The sequence below is a fragment of the Myotis daubentonii genome, chromosome 2 (genome assembly GCF_963259705.1).
Source record: "Myotis daubentonii chromosome 2, mMyoDau2.1, whole genome shotgun sequence".
NCBI lineage: Eukaryota > Metazoa > Chordata > Mammalia > Chiroptera > Vespertilionidae > Myotis > Myotis daubentonii.
Window position 1 is genome coordinate 21,015,629 of NC_081841.1, and position 18,116 is coordinate 21,033,744.

At 43.6% G+C, this 18,116-nt stretch overlaps 1 protein-coding gene across 1 annotated transcript in view; it reads right to left on the reverse strand.

Moving 5' to 3' along the window:
- Positions 1-753: 753 nt before the first annotated feature.
- Positions 754-18,116, reverse strand: part of ANO2 (anoctamin 2) — a 310,151-nt gene continuing 292,788 nt past the window's right edge. Inside the window, exons 23-25 of the mRNA XM_059681978.1 lie at positions 17,294-17,475; positions 5,174-5,279; positions 754-3,173 (exon numbers count right to left, since the gene is read on the reverse strand). Coding sequence (XP_059537961.1) covers positions 2,901-3,173; positions 5,174-5,279; positions 17,294-17,475 — 561 coding nt within the window. The 3' untranslated portion in view covers positions 754-2,900. The remainder of the gene's footprint in view (positions 3,174-5,173; positions 5,280-17,293; positions 17,476-18,116) is intronic.

The following is an 18,116-nucleotide window of genomic DNA, read 5'->3' on the forward strand; positions in this document are numbered from 1 at the left end:
TTGGTTTTAGAGAGAGAGGGAGGAAGAGAAAGAGAGAGAAACGTTTATTTATTGTTCCACTTATTTGTGCACTCACTGGTTGAATCCTGTATACTAGTATGCCCTGACCGGGGATCAAACTTGCAACCTTGATATATCAGGATGACACTCTAACCAACTGAGCTACTTGACTAGGGCATTCTTCATTGTTTTTAAAATTGTCTCTTTCTTGGTGTGCAAGTTTCACTTCTAGGGTCATATGAAAATGTTAAATTTTAAAAAGAAGAGGGATAAAAAGTGGGGTCTTGAACCAGCCATGGGCAACCAATGGGCTTGGGTGTGGTTCAGTCACTGCAAACTGGGTGCCCATGTGGTGCACCTCCTGTCTGTAGGCATCGCTGGTTCCTGGAAATATCAACCCCACCCATACTGGTAGGAGTCACAGGGATATGGGCCTGAAACCTCCCCATCATTAATGCCCCTTGAAGTGAAATGTTCCTACTGCTGGCCATTTCACTATACCCAGATTAGCAGAGGTGATGCAATGTTTTCATACTACTGTAGTTTAAATCTAGCCCCAGTTTGAACATTAAGATGTGATGTAATTAAAATGTATTATGGGATTTCTTGTGTATAAGTGTCCTAGGACATCAGTGTTTGTTGCTTTTACTAACAGCTGCAGATATGCCCTGGTATCATTTTATTTTATTTTATTTTATTTTATTTTATTTTAAAATAGTTTTATTTATTTCAGAGAGGAAGAGGGAAAGAGAATAGAAACATCAATGTGAGAGAGAATCATTGATTGTCTGCCTCCTGCACACCCCACACTAGGGATTGAGCCTACCACCTGGGCATGTGCCCTGACCAGGAATCAAACCTTGACCTCCTGGTTCATAGGTCAATGCTCAAATACTGAGCCACGCCAGCCGGCTGCCCTGGTATCTTTTTAAAAGGAGGGCCCACTTTCCAGAGCCAGGGTTGGCAGCAGTGTGATCCTGAACATGTATAGGAGGAAACAAGAAGCATGTGGAGCAGCCACGATGACCAGTCTAAGCACCCATGGGCCCTTGCATCACCGGATGTATTCAAATATCAGCATAACTCTCATTTCTCCTCTGGAGCATGGCCTCTTCGCAGCTTCCATTCAGGCATTGGGTTAGACTCCACCAAACTGTCCTGCAAAATGGGGCCAGGTCCAGAGGAAGAGGACTGTGCAGCTGATTTCTGGAAAGCAGGTGGGGTTGAGGTGTGTGAAAGGCAGTGATGAATGATGTTTGGCCCTTGGGTTAGAACTATACTTGAAAATCATATCACAACAGAGATCTGGGAGGCTGCTACCATTCGATGATGTTAACATTGCAAGACATAAGCTTTTAATCATCTTGGGTTTGAAATGAATTTGCATAGAAAATGATAAGTCCTGTACCTTCGATGTCCTCACACTTCCTATCTCTTATTCCTTTTGTTTCTCCATAGCACTTATTACTATCTAAAATACTATACATGTATCAGCTTATTGTCTGTCTCTCCCCATGATGTAAACTCCATGAGGCAGGGATTTTTGTCTCACGTATCTCTAGTCTGAGAACAATGTCTGGCACATAGTAGGTGCTCAATAAATATTGGTTGGGATGAGGGAAGAGAAAACCAAAGATGAGAAGCATCTTTATAAAGAATGTTTCAATTTATTTTACTTTAAATCTGAATCTGCATAAAATGATGGTTAGTTACATTCAGCTCAAAGCACGCCTGTGACATGAACTGAAGACAAGCCCAGGTTTGAAACTTTGCAACTCCCCATCAGGTCCAGTGGCCACAGAAATAATCAGCCCTGTCATTTAATTTGCATCCACCAAGACTATGACAGCCTGGGTTGTAAGTACTCAGAATTTTCTCAGGGTGATGGTGGGAAGCAGGGAAATGATCACTTATGATGGATGCTACAACAGGGCCCTGACTACACTTCTGTCATGGCCTGCAGCCATCTGAAATGAGGGGGGACCTGAGGAAACATAGGGAAGGCTTATGGTGCTGTTACTGGAACCCTGATGTTTTTCCTGGAATCCGCCTGCCTACACACACTGGTCCAATGAAATGCATGAACAGGGGTTTGCAGTATAGAAAGAAAAAAATAGTTTAATATTGAATTGGCCAAATGGAGGTGTGTGAAAGAGCTCTAAAAAAAATCACAACTCTCCAATAGAGTATAGGTAACAGATTATATAGAGGAAAATCAGAAAAGAAGACACTATGGGTTAGGGGTTCAGGGTTGTGTGGGGAGTTGATTGGTTGGAGGTGAGGTGAGTGTAATGAATCATTTCTTCAGGTCTTGAGGACAGTTCTGAGGTCTTTCCTGGTGTCCCTCTGTCCAGTTTCATGGGAAAGTAGCCAGGGGGTTGTTCCAACTTAGGGCTCAGAAACTGAAACCTAACTTAGGTGAAGATGTGATCTTTATCCTGACAGAGACCTAGATCCTGTGACCATTTGTCAGGTCTGAGCTACTGTCTTCTCCTGCCTTGGGGGCTGCTGATTATGGAGGGAAAGGTTAAGTCTCTGAGGGATATGTATATATAGAAAGAAGGATATGATGTCTAGAGCTAGGACTTAAAGCTAATTTAATCCAAGTCACAAGTACCCTTGGTTTCAGTGCCTGGGAATTCTGGGATAGAGAAACTCAAAATGGTACCAATCCCCCAAAGATTAAGGTAAAATAAACTTAATTTTGAAGTTTCTAAGGAGCAGCATCATTTCTCTTCCTTTCTGAGCTCATTCTCTCTCTCTTCACACACACCCATTTCAAGACCCCCCTCATGCCATATCCCGGCAGATGACAGACACCACACTGTGCAGAAGCACAGACATGCTTGCGAATGGTCTCTCACTGCCGCAGCACCCCCTTGGCAGTGGGGCTGGCTCGCTCACACGCTGGTGTGCTGAGAAGCAGAGGATGCGATGCTGCCTGGCTGTCTCTGGCTAGAGGGTGCTGAGCTGGCTGCCCGGCTCCTCCTGCTCTGATGGCCTCCTCCCTGGCTGCTGGGGGATGGCTCATCCATCAGCTTAAGCTTCTCATGCTCCTCCTTCAGGAAGAAGTCCACCAACAAGCTCTTCTCTTTCTTGATCTGGTCGCTGATGTCCGTGGGGATATCTGGGATCATCCAGTCCACAAGGACGCTCAGGAACATCACAAGGTTCTGTCAAAAGTGAGAGATAAGGGCAGAGAGAGGAGGCTTGGCCTGGGAACACTAGTGTACCACTGTCTGCCCTTGCCCGTCAGAGTGACCGTCTCAGCAGTGGAGCTGGTGGTAGCATGCAACAGTAAAGGGCACAGACCCAGGAGTAGACATCTCTGTGTTATTCTGGCTCCACTGCTTACTAGTGGGTGATCTTAGCCATGGAGTATAACTGTCCTCTGTGTGCCCATGTGGAAGGTGGAATAGTAACAGTACCTACTTTCTGAAGTTGTGTGAGGATTAAATGAGTCAACACATTGCACATAGCAGGGCTCCATAAGTATTAGCCATTGCTTCTTCCCCTCCTCCAACCCATTTCATTTGTCTTGCTTTGGCTTCTTGGCCTCAAAGCCTCCAGCCCCCCTGCTCCAGAGCTGCTGGGAAGTGGCCACAAGGCCCAGTGGCCTCTCCAGGCTTTCCCTGGGCCAGTTGCTTCTCTCTCCCTTGCACCTGACCTTCTGTCTTCCATATCAGAGATATATCTTTGGTTTTTGCACTGAACTATGGCCTCAGCAGACCTCACCCACTACTCACATTTATCACATCCAGCTCTCCATGCCATGCCAGCCACTCCAGTTACATGGCCTGTTGGGGACTCTCTGCCTTTTTTGTGCACACTTGTAATTGGCTTCCTTCTCTGTCTGCTAAGCTACTCCCCCTCCATTGTAAACACAGGTAGGATAAGACTGCGCTTCCCTAGGAGTATTTTCTATTCAAGTGGGTGAATATGTTATAACAGTGCCATCATGGCCAATAAATGTTTGCTGCTTTGATAATCTGGTTCCCATCCATTTCCTAAGCCACCGACAACTACACCCTACCCAATACACTCCTCCGATTGTTGTGTTCTGTGCCTGACAATTATATGCTCATGTGTCTTCTCCTCTCTGAGGTACAGAGGACAGTGACGAAGCCCAGAATGAGATAACAGAGCATGGCTGTCTTCCATGCTTTCAGCCTATTCCCAACTTGACCTTGAACCCTTTGTGCTCCTAGGAGCCCAGAGGAAGACTTTGGGAACCATCTATTTTAGAGGCTCCTGGCTGCCTTGGGTCATCTAGAGCTGCTCTGAGTTATACACTCCTCCTTTAAATGAACTCCTCACAGGGTGAGTCAATGCTACATGTGACATATGGTAAAGTGAGTTGACTCCCACAGGTGGGGCAGCAGGAGATGTCTGAGTGATTTTTCAAATATATCGCCCCATCTTCCCAGAGGAATATTGGCTGTCCTCTTTAGGTGAAAGACTAGCCGGTGGGCTCCTTCACTTCCTGGGCTTGGGTCAGGGGCAGGATATTTTAGAACCTTCCAGAAATCCGCCTTCAGGGATTACAAAAGCCTGAAGGAGTGGATGAGAAAAGGATCTGGGCCAGGGCTCCAGTTTTGCTTGAAGACCCACAGGACCCCGAGAGGAGAATCGGGAAGGGGGCCTCATGCTCAGAGGATCTCGGTGGTACAATTGGAGCTGCTGCTATTGTCAGAGATAGGAATCACTGGACTCAAGTTTGCTATTCATTCAGGAATGGCGGGATGGCTCTGGCGGCCCTTTCCACCAGATGTCTCAGGGGCTAAAACAACAGGAACAAAGGAGGGAGCCAGCTGAGAGGGCTAGGAGAAAGGTTCAGATGGGGCTTTTTGTCTGCATTAGAGCTGAGACTCTGGTTTCCACTGCTCTTCCCATTTCCCTTTGTTGTCTTAGGTTGAAATGGGAATCTATCTCCACCCTGCAACTTACTCTACATCTGCCTTGTAATCTTATTCTGTGTTTTAGTCTCTTTCTGCAAATCCATCAATTCGTGGATGCCCGGGGAAGGGAGCACTCATTGCCTGCCACCCACCTGTGAAGGCCCCTGTCACCTGTGCCATGGAAACCTGGAGATGAGGGGCTGGCAAGGAGACATGGTTGTCTTAACTCTTGCAGCTTAAGTCCTAATTGACAACTCCTTACTGGAATAACTCACCTGGAAGATTATGACAAAAGCCAGACGGGCAGACAGAACAGACCAGTACTGTTTGGAATATTCATATGGGTTTGGGGCCCACGGCGGCTCTCGGTAATCCTTAAACCTGCCAGGAGAGAAATGTGTGTTCAGATTGAGAAGAAATGGAAGAAAGGGGGTACTGTAGCTCTAGGGGGGACCTCAGGGGTCAAAGCAGCAGGCAAGCCCTTAGCTCTCCGACTTGGGGGAAGGGAAGGAAAGAGAAGGAATCCATGGTCCAACCAACAAGTGTCTGTGGGATAAAAAGACCAAAGTCTCAAAAAACCAATGTCAGACCAGAAATGTCTTTTTCCCACTCTCTCTCTAACATCCCCAAAAGCTTTCTCTGGTGTCTGGATTCTACTTCCGGAGGAGCCCAGGAATCATGAGAGGACCCTAGGACAGTGAATCCACCTTGGGTCCCATTAGCTTATGGCCTTTGGAGGGGAAGGAAGACTGTCCCCCCACCGCATCCTCATACCGTTTTTGCAGTCTGTGGGCTCAGTGAAGATATAGGTGCCAGCAGACAATTCCAGCTTCATGCCCAAGTGTTTGCCTTGGGACTATGGTCTTGAGAGGGGCCAGCCTCACTTGATGACCACATTCTTATACCCAAAGGGAAGTGACCAAGCTGAAGACAATGAATTTGGGGAAGGGAGGCTGATGATAATAGTCACGGTTGGTCAGTGTCATCCTTTTTTACTGGCCATCTTTATAAGTTGTTTATATGGCTTAAGAAAAAAAATGTTAGTGGCCTCACATGAACTCATGCCTCTTCCTTAGACCTCAGACCCTTGGAGGGGCTTTTCCTCACCGTTGTCTCCCCCCTACTCCCATTCTGGAATGACTCATGTTTGAAAGGGCTCATTTTCTCAGACTCACTTTTTTCTAAACCTGGAAAAATGACAAAAGTTAGTACCAGAATTATGATCCTTCATGAAACTGTTTCCTCCATAGACTTCAGCAAAGCTTTGATGCTCAATAAAATCAAAGCAAGCCCAGGGCTGGAGGAAAGGGTGGGGTGGCATCAGGCCACAATGTGGGATGTATGACCATTGAGTGGGGACTCTATCTGAGGAGCAGAAAGGAAGGGAAAGAGGCAGTGTGTGTCAATCCCTGAGCAAGGAACTTTTCTGGAAGTTTTCTTATTTAATCTTTACAACAGTATCCTCAGGCAGGCATTGATATCCCCATGTAACATAGGAAGAAACTGAGGCTCAGAGACATTTAAGTAGTTGGCCAAAGTCTCATTGACAACAAGAGGCTAAGGTAAGGCAAGAATCCAAGTCTGGCTGAATTCAGTCTTTTCTCCTATCTCATACAGCAGCTTACTGTCAGTAGCGATTTGGGGGGTGGGAGGTTCAGAAGGGGGTGCTCTCTGGAGCTCCCCCTAACCTGAAAGCACCAGCTGTTTTGAAAGATTCATGTCAAAGCATGGTGACTTCCAATTGCCCAAGAAGAGATGAGGGAAGAAGAGAGAAAAAAAAACCTGAAAAGAGATGCAAACAAGAAGATAGGAAAAAACCCTAGCGATGGAGTCAGCAACAGAAAAGACAAACTGAGAGGTGGACACTAAGCAATCGGCTAGGGCTGGGCAAGAGGCCAGGAGCTGCCCCCCTCCCCACTCAACTCCCCTTCTTCCAACAGCTGATCACAGCTGTTGCAGGCTTGGTTTGACATTTGGATGAAAAGCAAAACTAACTGCAGCCCAGCAAAATACCACGGCATTCATCACATCCATCCGTGGCTGAGGACAGAAACATGGCCAGCTCCAATTATGCTTGCTAATGGGAGAGAGTGAGTGAGAGCGTGGCTAAAGGAATAAGGATATCTTGGGATGGGAAAATCTCAGGCTCCCCACTGTCCTGCTGCCTGCCTCGCCCCCCCCCCCCGCCCCCCCGCCCTGTTCCAAAGGATTCCATGGCAGAAGGGAATTGATCCTACTTTTTCTTCTCAAGACCTCCAAGGAGTGTTACACACACACACCCACTCCTTACCACAGGGAAATCCTTCCCCAGGTCTAGCCCAATCCCTTCTGCTACAATCACAGCCTATTTCGCTTGTTCTCTAGCTACATCTATGAATGAACAGATGTTCACTGACCTCAGCATGAGAGCCATTGCTCACCCAGCTTTTTTCCAGTCTGGAAAGAATCCATAAATAATCTAAATCTTGTCCCACCTCTGCTACTACCTCAGCTTTTGAAAATGTCACTTTGCTCTCCCTAAGTATCCAAAACATGTTCTGAATCTAATAGGCACATCCATCTATTTAAGGATCTAGGGAAAGACTAACATATAGATATGTCCAGAAAGCTATACTTGAAATACACCTAGGCCAATGGGCTAAGGGTGTTGTTAGGAACTACAGGACAAGCTAACCACAGAAAAGAACAATATGCAATTTAATTAATTAACATCTGTTCACATTTCTCTTTCCAAAGCTAACTTTTTAAGAACTGTGACCTACAGTAAATACATTTTGAATTAATGCATACATAAATATATGTCACTGAAATGAAAATCACACAAAAGATACTCTTGCTATGCCCAATGCACTGGTATTTTTCTATTCTATTCTATTCTATTCTATTCTATAATATTCTATTCTATTCTATTCTATTCTATTATTTCATTTCATTCTTTTTATTCTACTGGGTGTTCCATAAAAATATATACACACTTTGACTAATTTATTAATTCCAATGGGTTAAAACTGAAAAGGAAGGAACATCAATTAAGTTATCTATCAGCTGTTAAAGTGTGTATGCATTTTTTGGGTCACCCTTATTCTATTCTATTCTATTCTATTCTATTCTATTCTATTCTATTCTATTCTATTCTATTCTATCTTAATCTATTCTATTCTTTAAAATGCTGATCATGATCCACCAAATCGATTTCATAACCCACTAATGAACCATGACTCATAGTTTGAAAAAACATAGACTCAGTAAGCCTCTGCCACCAGGTAAATGATTGGTTGTTTACATTCCAATATAAATTCAGATTTCATAATTTTAAAAAAAACCACAACCTTCATCCTAAGAAGTTAGGCTTATCACATGTTTTCACTGAGTAACTAGAAGACACTAATTAAACAAGAGATAATTAGTTCTAAGATTAGAAATATCCACAAAAGATAGTGGTTAATCAACTCAATTTTGTCCACCATGGTAATAGTTGCCTGCTTTGTCTGTTTTGTTTCTAAGCCCAGGGCACAGAATTGGCAAAAGAGTGGGCTTTGGAGTCAGGTGTCTTGATGCCACCGCCACCATTTCAGTTCTATGCCCTCTACGAAGTGCCCTAACATTCTGATGGCCAAAGCCATTGTCTATGAAATGGGCTTCAACTTTCTGCATCTCACAGAGTTGTAATGAAGATGAAATGTCAGTGAAGGGCACTTAGCACCCCACTTGACCTATCAGATATATATATCCAGTAAGCAGTAGCTATTCTTTCTCCTTTGACTGAGGTAACTTATGAAACACACTCCTTATGTTAAAAGAGGACAGAGCACATACACCCATGCTCCTTGTTCCTCCCTGCTTTCTAGGAGGATTTCTGAGCACTCAAGAGCAGATGCTCCAAGTTTCCCATGATGCTGATATGAATAAAAAGAGTCAGCCAATGCCACAACTGCAAGGGGCTTCTCTCAGGATCTATGTCCCTGTAAATGTAGGCAAGCCTCAGCGTTGGTGGGAATTAACTTCTGCTCCATTCTCATCAGCTCAAGTATTTTCTGAAACCAGACCACTTCCCCTGGTTTAGGGAGTTTGGTCTTCCTACAGTCCCACTGGGCAGCCAGGCACTGGGTGACCCATATCTGGTCACTTCCTGCATCTACTGGCTGGGATTTAAGCTCGGGGATATAATTTTAGGAATCATTTGTAGATCTCACTCTCACCCCTTCAGTCCTCCTTTATTTTCTTTGGGACTTAACATTAATTTTGAAAGTTCTCTTTAGTATTCTAATAAGGAGTGTCTTTCATAGTGAAACAACTAGAGTGTCTAAAAAAGCAAGTGAGCACTTGGAGTGGCTATGTCACTAACTGTAAGGCCCTGGGGAAGTTATTTCACATCTCTGGTCCTCAGCTTTCTAATCCATAAGTGGAGCTGACAAAATGTGCCTCTCAGTGCTGAGTACACCAACGGTACATACACCAGCTCTCTCACCCCAACCATGAATAAACGAATACATACATGTGTGTACTATATGTGTGTACACTGAACATGAAAGAAAGACAGTGAGAATTAAATAAGACAACACATGTGCAAGTGATTTCTTCAGACTTCCACAAAAAATGGACACAATGGTTTTTTCTGGAAGAGAACGACTAGGGTAGGGGCTGAGAAGAGAGCCTTTTCTTATATTTATATGAAATACAATAAAAAATTATATATTAACTAGAGGCCCAGTGCACGAAATTTGTGCACTGGGTGTGTGTGTGTGTGTGGGGGGGGTGCTGTCCCTCAGCCCAGCCTGCACCCTCTCCAATCGGGACCCCTCGAGGGATGTTCTACTGCTTGTTTAGGCCGATCCCACAGGATACATGAACTGCAGGGGACAGAGCCTGCAGGGGAGGGCAGTTGGGGGCGACCGGGCCCACAGGGATCAGGCCTAAACAGGCAGTCGGATATCCCTCTCACAATCCAGGACTGTTGGCTCCCAACTGCTTGCATGCCTGCCTGCCTGCCTGATTGCCCCTAACCACTTCTGCCTGCCAGCCTGAAAACCCCCTAACCACTCCCTTGCCAGCTTGATTGACTCCTAACTGTTCCCCTGTCAGCCTGATTGCCCCCAACTGCCCTCCTCTGCTGGCCCGGTTGCCCCCAACAGCCCTCCTTGCCAGCTCGATCACCCCCAACAATCTTCTCCTGCAGGCCCAGTCCCCGCCAATAACCTTCCCCTGCAGGCCTGGCCACTCCCAATGGCCCTCCCCTGCAGGCCCGGTCCCCTCCTATGGCCCTCCCCTACAGGCCCGGTCCCCTCCAACAGCCCTCCCCTGCAGGCCTGGTCGCCCCCAACAGCCCTCCCCTGCAGGCCTAGTCACCCCCAACTGCCCTCCCCTGCCAGCTCGGTCACCCCTAACTGCCCTCCCCTGCTAGCCTGATCACCCACAACTGCCCTCCCTGCAGGCCATCTTATGGCAACATGGTGGTGGCCATCTTTGACCAGATGGGAGCAGCCATCTTGTGTGTTGGAGTGATGGTCAATTTGTATACTGGTTGTGATTAGGGTGTCATGACCAATTTGCATATTACCCTTTTATTAGTATAGATAATTAATATAACTAATATATTAATTATGTAATATATAAATTTTAAGTTCTATGATTTATATAATATGTATTATATGTAATACATGTACATATACATGTATTCACGCATATATACACATACAGAATTATATATACATACACATACTTACAGAATTAGGGGGCTGAGAAGAGAGTCTTTCATATATACATTTATAATTAGGGAGAGCTACTTTTATAGTGAAAAAAAGTTTAAAATTTCAAAAGAAGAATGTAATTAATAGCAATATTCAGTTGACTCAAATATGTTTTTATACTTAATTTTCAGGAGCAAAGTTATAGTGTTAACTGAGACAGACTTCCATACAATAAGTGAAAATGGTACAAAAATCAACATTATATTTTAGCTTTAAGATTGCATTAATGTTTTATCTGGATCTAACACTAAGAAAAATTACATTGATTGAGTGGAATTTATATATTACCTAAATATATAAGGTTCCCATGTACTCAAAATATATTACATTATTATAAAACAAACCCATGAAACAATACCTTAAAGGTTCTCCAAATTTATCTTATATGAATGCATGGAAAAATGTCTGAAAAAGATCACTATTGGGAAGATGCTTAGGACCAGGCAGGGGTTAGGGTGCAGGTGGTACAAAGTTGGAGAGGTTGCCTGTAATGTTTAGAATTTTTGTAGGAATTGATTAATATATTACATGTGTCATTAGCTACTATTTTTTTAAAGCAGAAAAGAATCTTTGGTGATTATTTATTCCAAGTCCTCATTTTACAGATGGGGCAACTGTGGTGCGGAGAGGGAAAAAAGACTCCTGGCTCAGATGCCCCCCTCCCATCCTCACTTGGAGGGGTGACCAGTAACAGTGACATCTGCCACAACTCATCACAAGACTCAATCACAGTGGGCAGGAAGGGCGCCTAAATAACAAACTGAGGAGTCGGTCATCAACAATCAGTAGTTTTTTTAAAACGAGATTTTAGTTATATTACAAATCAGTTAGTAAATGCATTTCTCAACTCCAAACGATGGTATGTAAAAAAAATTTTAATAGTCCCTGTGGAAATTAATGCTGAACACAATTACATACAATATTTTCATACCATCTGAGCTACTTAAAACTGCCTTCTGATATTGGCCTTTAACAAGGGAAAACTCTACAGCCAATTAGGAACTAATGAGAACCATGTCAATCCAGTGGTTGATAAAGATCAGGAAAGGCAACACCCGGAAAAACTGACTTTACCTCTGGTTTCAGCAAGAAGCAGATGAAGGGCAGCCATGGGCTGGAAGGAAACTCGCCTCTTCAAAGCTTTTACAGGACCTCAGGGTATGAAAGAACTTGGGCCCTGCAGAAAAACCCAACAGAGGCCACCCAAGGATGCTGCTTCTTCAGGCTCCGTACCTCCAAATAGACCCATTGGGTTAACCATGCCCAGGTCGGCTCCTCCAGGCCGGCACCCAGATCCACGGCCAGGCCCTGCCCTGCTGATCGCTCTGCTCCCTTCCAGCTAAGCCAGGAGCCCAAGACATCGTCCATCCTGCAGGACACAGTGGTCCTTTGACCTTGTCAAATGGGCACTAATCAGCCTGCACATTGATGTCACTGGACTGTTTATGGAGCAGCCCTCCTAGAGTGGTTTGGTTGAGGCCAATGTTGCTGCAAAAATGCTGGGAGCCAGAGACCTGCCTTAACTTTTATTGCTATTTTTAATATACCTCTTCCCTGGTGAGGTTTGATTGGAGCCGGAGACCTGTTTTATTTGACCACATTTATTTCCAGAGGTCACTGAAAGCTAAGAATAAGAAGGGTCATTGAGTTCCCAACACCATTTGCCAGAAAATCAGGGCAAATATCAAATTCTACCATGGAAGCAGTTTTAAATACAGGCTTTGGGACTAGCTACAGAATTGTCTCTGTTTCTCATAATCTCTCTCTCTCTCTCTCTCTCTCTCTCTCTCTCTCTCTCTCTCTCTCTCCCCCCATAGTCCCTTCTCCATTCCTCATCTTTCCCTGTCTCTCCCTCTTTTCCTCTTCCTTCCTTCCATTATCTCTTTCTCTCTCCTTTACTTTTTTTGTAGCCATCAACAAGTCCTAGCTTACAAAGACATTAGTAGCTTATGCTTCAACTTCCTAAATCTCCAGAGAATTTGATGACCCAAACAAGGTTACACAGCATGCATTGAGTAGGACCATTTGCGGTAGAGGTTTCCATCAACATTCTTACCCATCTAGGAAAGTTAGCCTTCAAAATATACCAATTTGATAGTGGTTGTCTAGATATAAGCTGCCCATGTTCTCTAGGTATCTGCTCACTTTGTGAAGTAGGGCATCTCATTATTTTTAATGTAATGTACTAGTCTTCACACTGCAGATAGAGATAACACCAAGGAAAAGTTTGAGTTCATCACTGCTCCCTTAAATCCCTCAGTGGCTCTGTGCTTCCCCAAGAGGGAATCCATACACTTCCAAATGATCAACATGCTCTTCTTGGTCTGGCTTATGTGCCTTCTGAGCTACTTAAAACTGACCTCTATCTCTCCAGCCCTAACCACTCACAAACTCACCCCTCTACCTGGAAGACACTGCTCTCCCTTGACCTCCTTCTCTCCTGGACACCCCCTTTACCATCCGGCATTGCTCTTCTCATCCCGCTCACCATCCAGGCCAGCTTGGTCACATGAATGAGGAGTTTCAACTTTTCTACTGTTCATTCTTCAAATTCCACCTCCCTTGAAGCTTCCCCTGACCTCTTAAGTCTGAGTGAAGTGCATGGCCTCTGTCCTCAGGACTCTCAGAGCTCCCTGTAGTGATACCATTGTAAATGATTAAAACTATATTTTAATTGCTTATTTACTTACTCATCTCCTCTATCTAGACTCCTTCAGGGAAGCACTGTGTCTTATTCCCTATCACATAACCAATGCCAAGCCATTAAGGTTTCAAAACCAGTTGTATTAGTGAACCTATAATCCTCACTGGTATTGAATAAGAAAAAAACAATCAGATGTCCCAAAAATCATTTTGGTTTGATTCTGGAATGATCTATTTTCTGTGAATAAATTTTCTTGATAGAAATATAGAATATACTCCCCATGCATGCACCTATTAATAATTCTTCCAGTCAGTCACAGAATTTAAAAAAGGGGGGGGGCGGGCACAATGGGATACTACACTGCTGTAAAAAAGAAGAAACTTTTACCATTTGCAACAGCATGGATGACCTGGAGAGCATTGTGCTAAGCGAAATAAGCTAGTCAGAGAAAGATAAATATCACATGATCTCACTCATTTGTGGAGTATAATGAATAACATAAACTAATGAACAAAAATAGATCCAGAGACATAGAAGCATCGAACAGACCATCCAACCTCAGAGGGAAAGCAGGGGAGTGGAGGGTAAGAGATCAACCAAAGGACTTGTATGCATGCATATAAGCATAACCCAAGGACACAAACAGTAGGGGGGTGAGGGCATGTGCTGGGGGGTGGGAACAGCTGGGAAGAGGTCAACGGGGGAAAAAGGAGACATATGTAATACTTTAAACAATAAAGAATTTAAATTAAAAAGGGAGGGTACAGATAAGCCATAATCCCATCTACTTCCATGGAAACAATGGAGAGAAGAGTTACTGGGCTCTTACAACTGGCTAGAAAATCCTGTGACTCTGAAGGTGGATATAATAAAGCTCAATCTGATCCATGTATACTAATACCTGATGTCCTGGGCATGTGTTGTTTTAGCCAAGTGGTATCCATTCATCTTGTCTTCTCACTAAGGAACTACCTCCACCTCAGAGATCATGTGCTTCAGCTGGAGATGATTTCACCCCCCAAAGCCCACATCAATGGCCCCAAAGCCATGGAGAGTATCGCATTTCTCTGGCTAGAGTGATTGGTTATGGGTAGGGCATGCATGCGGATCCTAATCAATGAGCTGCAGTGAAACTTTTGCTGGGGTCATTGGGAAAGAGTTATGGGCTTTTATCCCACTGGCCTGTAGCTGCTGGCAGTCATGCAGATCTTATTAAAGCTATAGTCAATGTCAATTGGAATGGACTTGGGAGATGGAGAAAGATTTGGTTAGAGCAAACTTGGTTGAATCAAACCTTGCCTAAAAGTAGGTTTACCCTCAACTTTCACTATGGGGTTCATTAAAGTAGCTGTGTGTTTAAGGCAGTTTAGGCCACTGATAAATCTGGAAAGCATATTCATATGTGTTACTGGAAGATCTGATAGTAGGGAAAATATCAGCAAACCTCAGTGCTCTGGACGAACATGTGCTTCTATCTAGACTAACTAAAGAAGCAGATAGTGTTAGCCTTATCTCCACATACTACAAGTCACACTGGTATTGTTCCTCCCCTCCCCACCGCTCCCCCTACACATGGGTGTGGAGGTTTGTGTTCTTGGATAGACATGAATTTCAGCTCAAGATCTGTCACTAGAAACCTCTGTAATCTTGGGGAATTCAACTTTCTAAGCCCCAGTTTCTTTTTATGTAGAATGAGGAGTTTCAACAAGATGATTTCTGTGGTACCTTCCAGTGATAAAAATAATTGTATAATTTGCACTTTTCAGTGCCTGCTTATTTAATGTAAACCTGTTGACTGACTCCATGGACTCTGCTGGAGCAGATCTAGATGCTACTAGAAAAGGCCTAGAGCTGGTACAGATCCTCTCTGAGCAGTAGAAGTATGTCTGTTGGATCCTCAGACCAAAATCCAGCACACTGTACAGTCTGGCACTCCAAACACACAGAAGAGTGGCCCTGGGTAGTGCATGGCCTAGTAATATGACTTTAGTCTAAGAGCTAGAGTCTCCATAGCCCCAAGTATAAAAATTCTTAAAACATTGAGGCTGATATAAATTGATGTCTATGAATAAATTTAATCTGGTCTCTGATTTTGAGTCTTTTCTTGGTTGGCTAAAGTTACTGGTCTTGGGTCCAGAATACCCTTCTATTTAAGTCACAAATTAGTAAGGTTGTTTAACTCAGCCATCTAGTTTGGAAGACCAATTCATTTTCTCCCTTTTGTGGACTCAGACTGTGAAATTGAACTGAAGCAGCCATCTTACAAATGGCTGATCTTCAGTACCAAGGTGTCCCAGGTAGGAAAGCGTGACAGACATGCCCAGGGTTATAACTGCTGCAAGCACAGCTGAAACGTTGCTTCTTAGATGGAGTCATCGACAGCTTTTACGTCAGACACCACTGGGGATAGTCCAAGAAAGTCTTATATTTTCCCAACAATACCTTTCCCTAGGTTTTTATTTTTGTTGTAGTTATTGTTCTATATGTTTTATTTATGAAGTGTGATCTTTGATTAAGTCCTTTATGAGGACTATCATTTCATCAGGGTACAAAAGTGTTAAATAATTTAGTCCTTTTTAATCTTCTTCTCTTTATTTGCCCTTCTTGGATAAATAATGGAGAGTTTTCTGGGTTTTAGCTTCAATAATCCCTGTGTTTAAGAATTTTTTAAAATATATATTTTATTGATTTTTTACAGAGAGGAAGGGAGAAGGGATAGAGAGTTAGAAACATTGATGAGAGAGAAACATCAATCAGCTGCCTCCTGCACACCCACTACTGGGGATGTGCCTGCAACCAAGGTACATGCCCTTGACCGGAATTGAACCTGGGACCCTTCAGTCCGCAGGCCGATGCTCTATCCACTGAGCCAAACCGGCTAGGGCTAAACTTTTAATCATAACTCTAACCTGGACCTTTCTGGAATTCCAGTTTGGGTCTAGGAGTTAGGTGAAAACTTCCTGCCATTATTTTCAATGCAACATGATTGAAATCAAATTTATTACATGTATCATAAAATTAGATTCATTCAACGTCATCCCCATCTCTGTCAATGGACCCACAATTTCCTAGTCCTCTGACTTTAGTCCAAACTTTGGTGATATCTTTAAGTCAGACTCTCTCTAATGTGTCTTATCACTAACTTTGCAATATGTTAATAAAATAGCTCATTTTTTCTCTTTCTCCTCCACCACCCTGGTCTGCTCCCACCATGGTTCATGTCTGAATGATTCAGCAGTTCAGCTGCCCTCTCTGAGTTCCCCCAATTCTAGTTTATCTTCCTCAGTAAGACCAGATCAATTTTCCTAAGCCTACCCTTTATCCTGTCATTCCTTGTCACCAAAAAGGTCAATATCTTATTATATCATATTATAATTCTTATAAGATTTCAAAATTTCCCATCAACTATTTTACCCTATCTATTCAAGTTCAACAATGTTTTTGGCTTATATTATCCTAGGAATTTCCTATATTGTATTTCCTATATTATTCTCTTAAGCATACTCTTTGCTAACTACATCACCTAGCCCCCTAAGTGTTTATCTAATACCCCAAATTTATCCCCACCCCCATGACTTTGTTCATGCTGACTCCCCACCTAGGGTCCTAGAATTCCTCTTGGTCCCTCCAGGAAGCCTATCTTCTCCATTCTAACCAAAAGTGATCTCCCTCTCCTCTAAATACCTACAATGTTTATGGTCCATACTAGATATAATCACTGAATAACTTGCTATTTCCTATATGTTCTGCTTGTTTTCTTCCTAATCAAACCATAAACCCCTTGACGGTAAAAAAGAGGTTATATACTTCTTTGTCTGCTCCACAGTGTCTTACAAAAGGCACTCAATAAGTATTTGTTGATTCATGGAAATTAATTTATAGAAATTGGGGGTGGGTTAGGAGACAGAGGGAAAGGAGAATGATCTAAGTCTTGGTCATTCAGATAATTATTTGGATCTACCATTTTAGGTCCTTTGCCTCCCTCCTCATCATCATTACTTTACCTGCAGAACTGAACATCCTGGTCAAACTGTGAGTTTTCAGGTTGTGTTCCCTCCTTCAGCTGACTGACGTTGAAAAAGGAGAGGGTGTGGTTGACAAAGCCATGCAGAGTCCCATTGTGACTATAGGAGTACTGGTACACAAGGCGGGGAATAAAGTCGGAGGTGATGGCAATGACAAAAGCCTGAGGAACAAAACCACAAGCACTTGAGGAGAGGTCAGGATGGATGCTGTCCAGTTGGCACAGGGCCCATCTGGCTGAAAGACTATCCCCTCATGGTCTCCCCATCCAGAGCTGCTGCTCTGATTGATGCAGAAGTCCTTATCTCTGAGCTCTCATAGCTCAGAGCTCTCTGAGCTCTCTGGCTTTTCCACCTTTGCCATGCATGTGTAAGCAAATCCATAAGACAGTGGCTATTAAGGGAGTAAATTACAACCACTGTAGCAAAGAATGCTAAGCCATTTGCACCATTTGGTGCTGGAGGGAATAAATCACCTCTGAGATAGTTGGTACTGGCCAAGCCAAAGCAGAGTGGAAGATTTTCTGAGAAAATTACCAAGTTATGAAAGTGCCACTTAAGTACAATGAGCAAGGATTCTGAATGACCAGGTACACCTGCCCCTGAGTGACACTAGAAAGCCAGGAATACCAAGGATGTGGTTCCACACTTTCCTCAATTTGACCATGACCTCTTGGCACTTTTTGGCACATTATATAATGGAAATGATTCTTTCATTCATTTTACTTAGGAAAAGTGAGACACAGAGGGTAAATGATTGGGTCCTCCTGGATGGAACCACACATACCCAGCATAGCATCTGGCA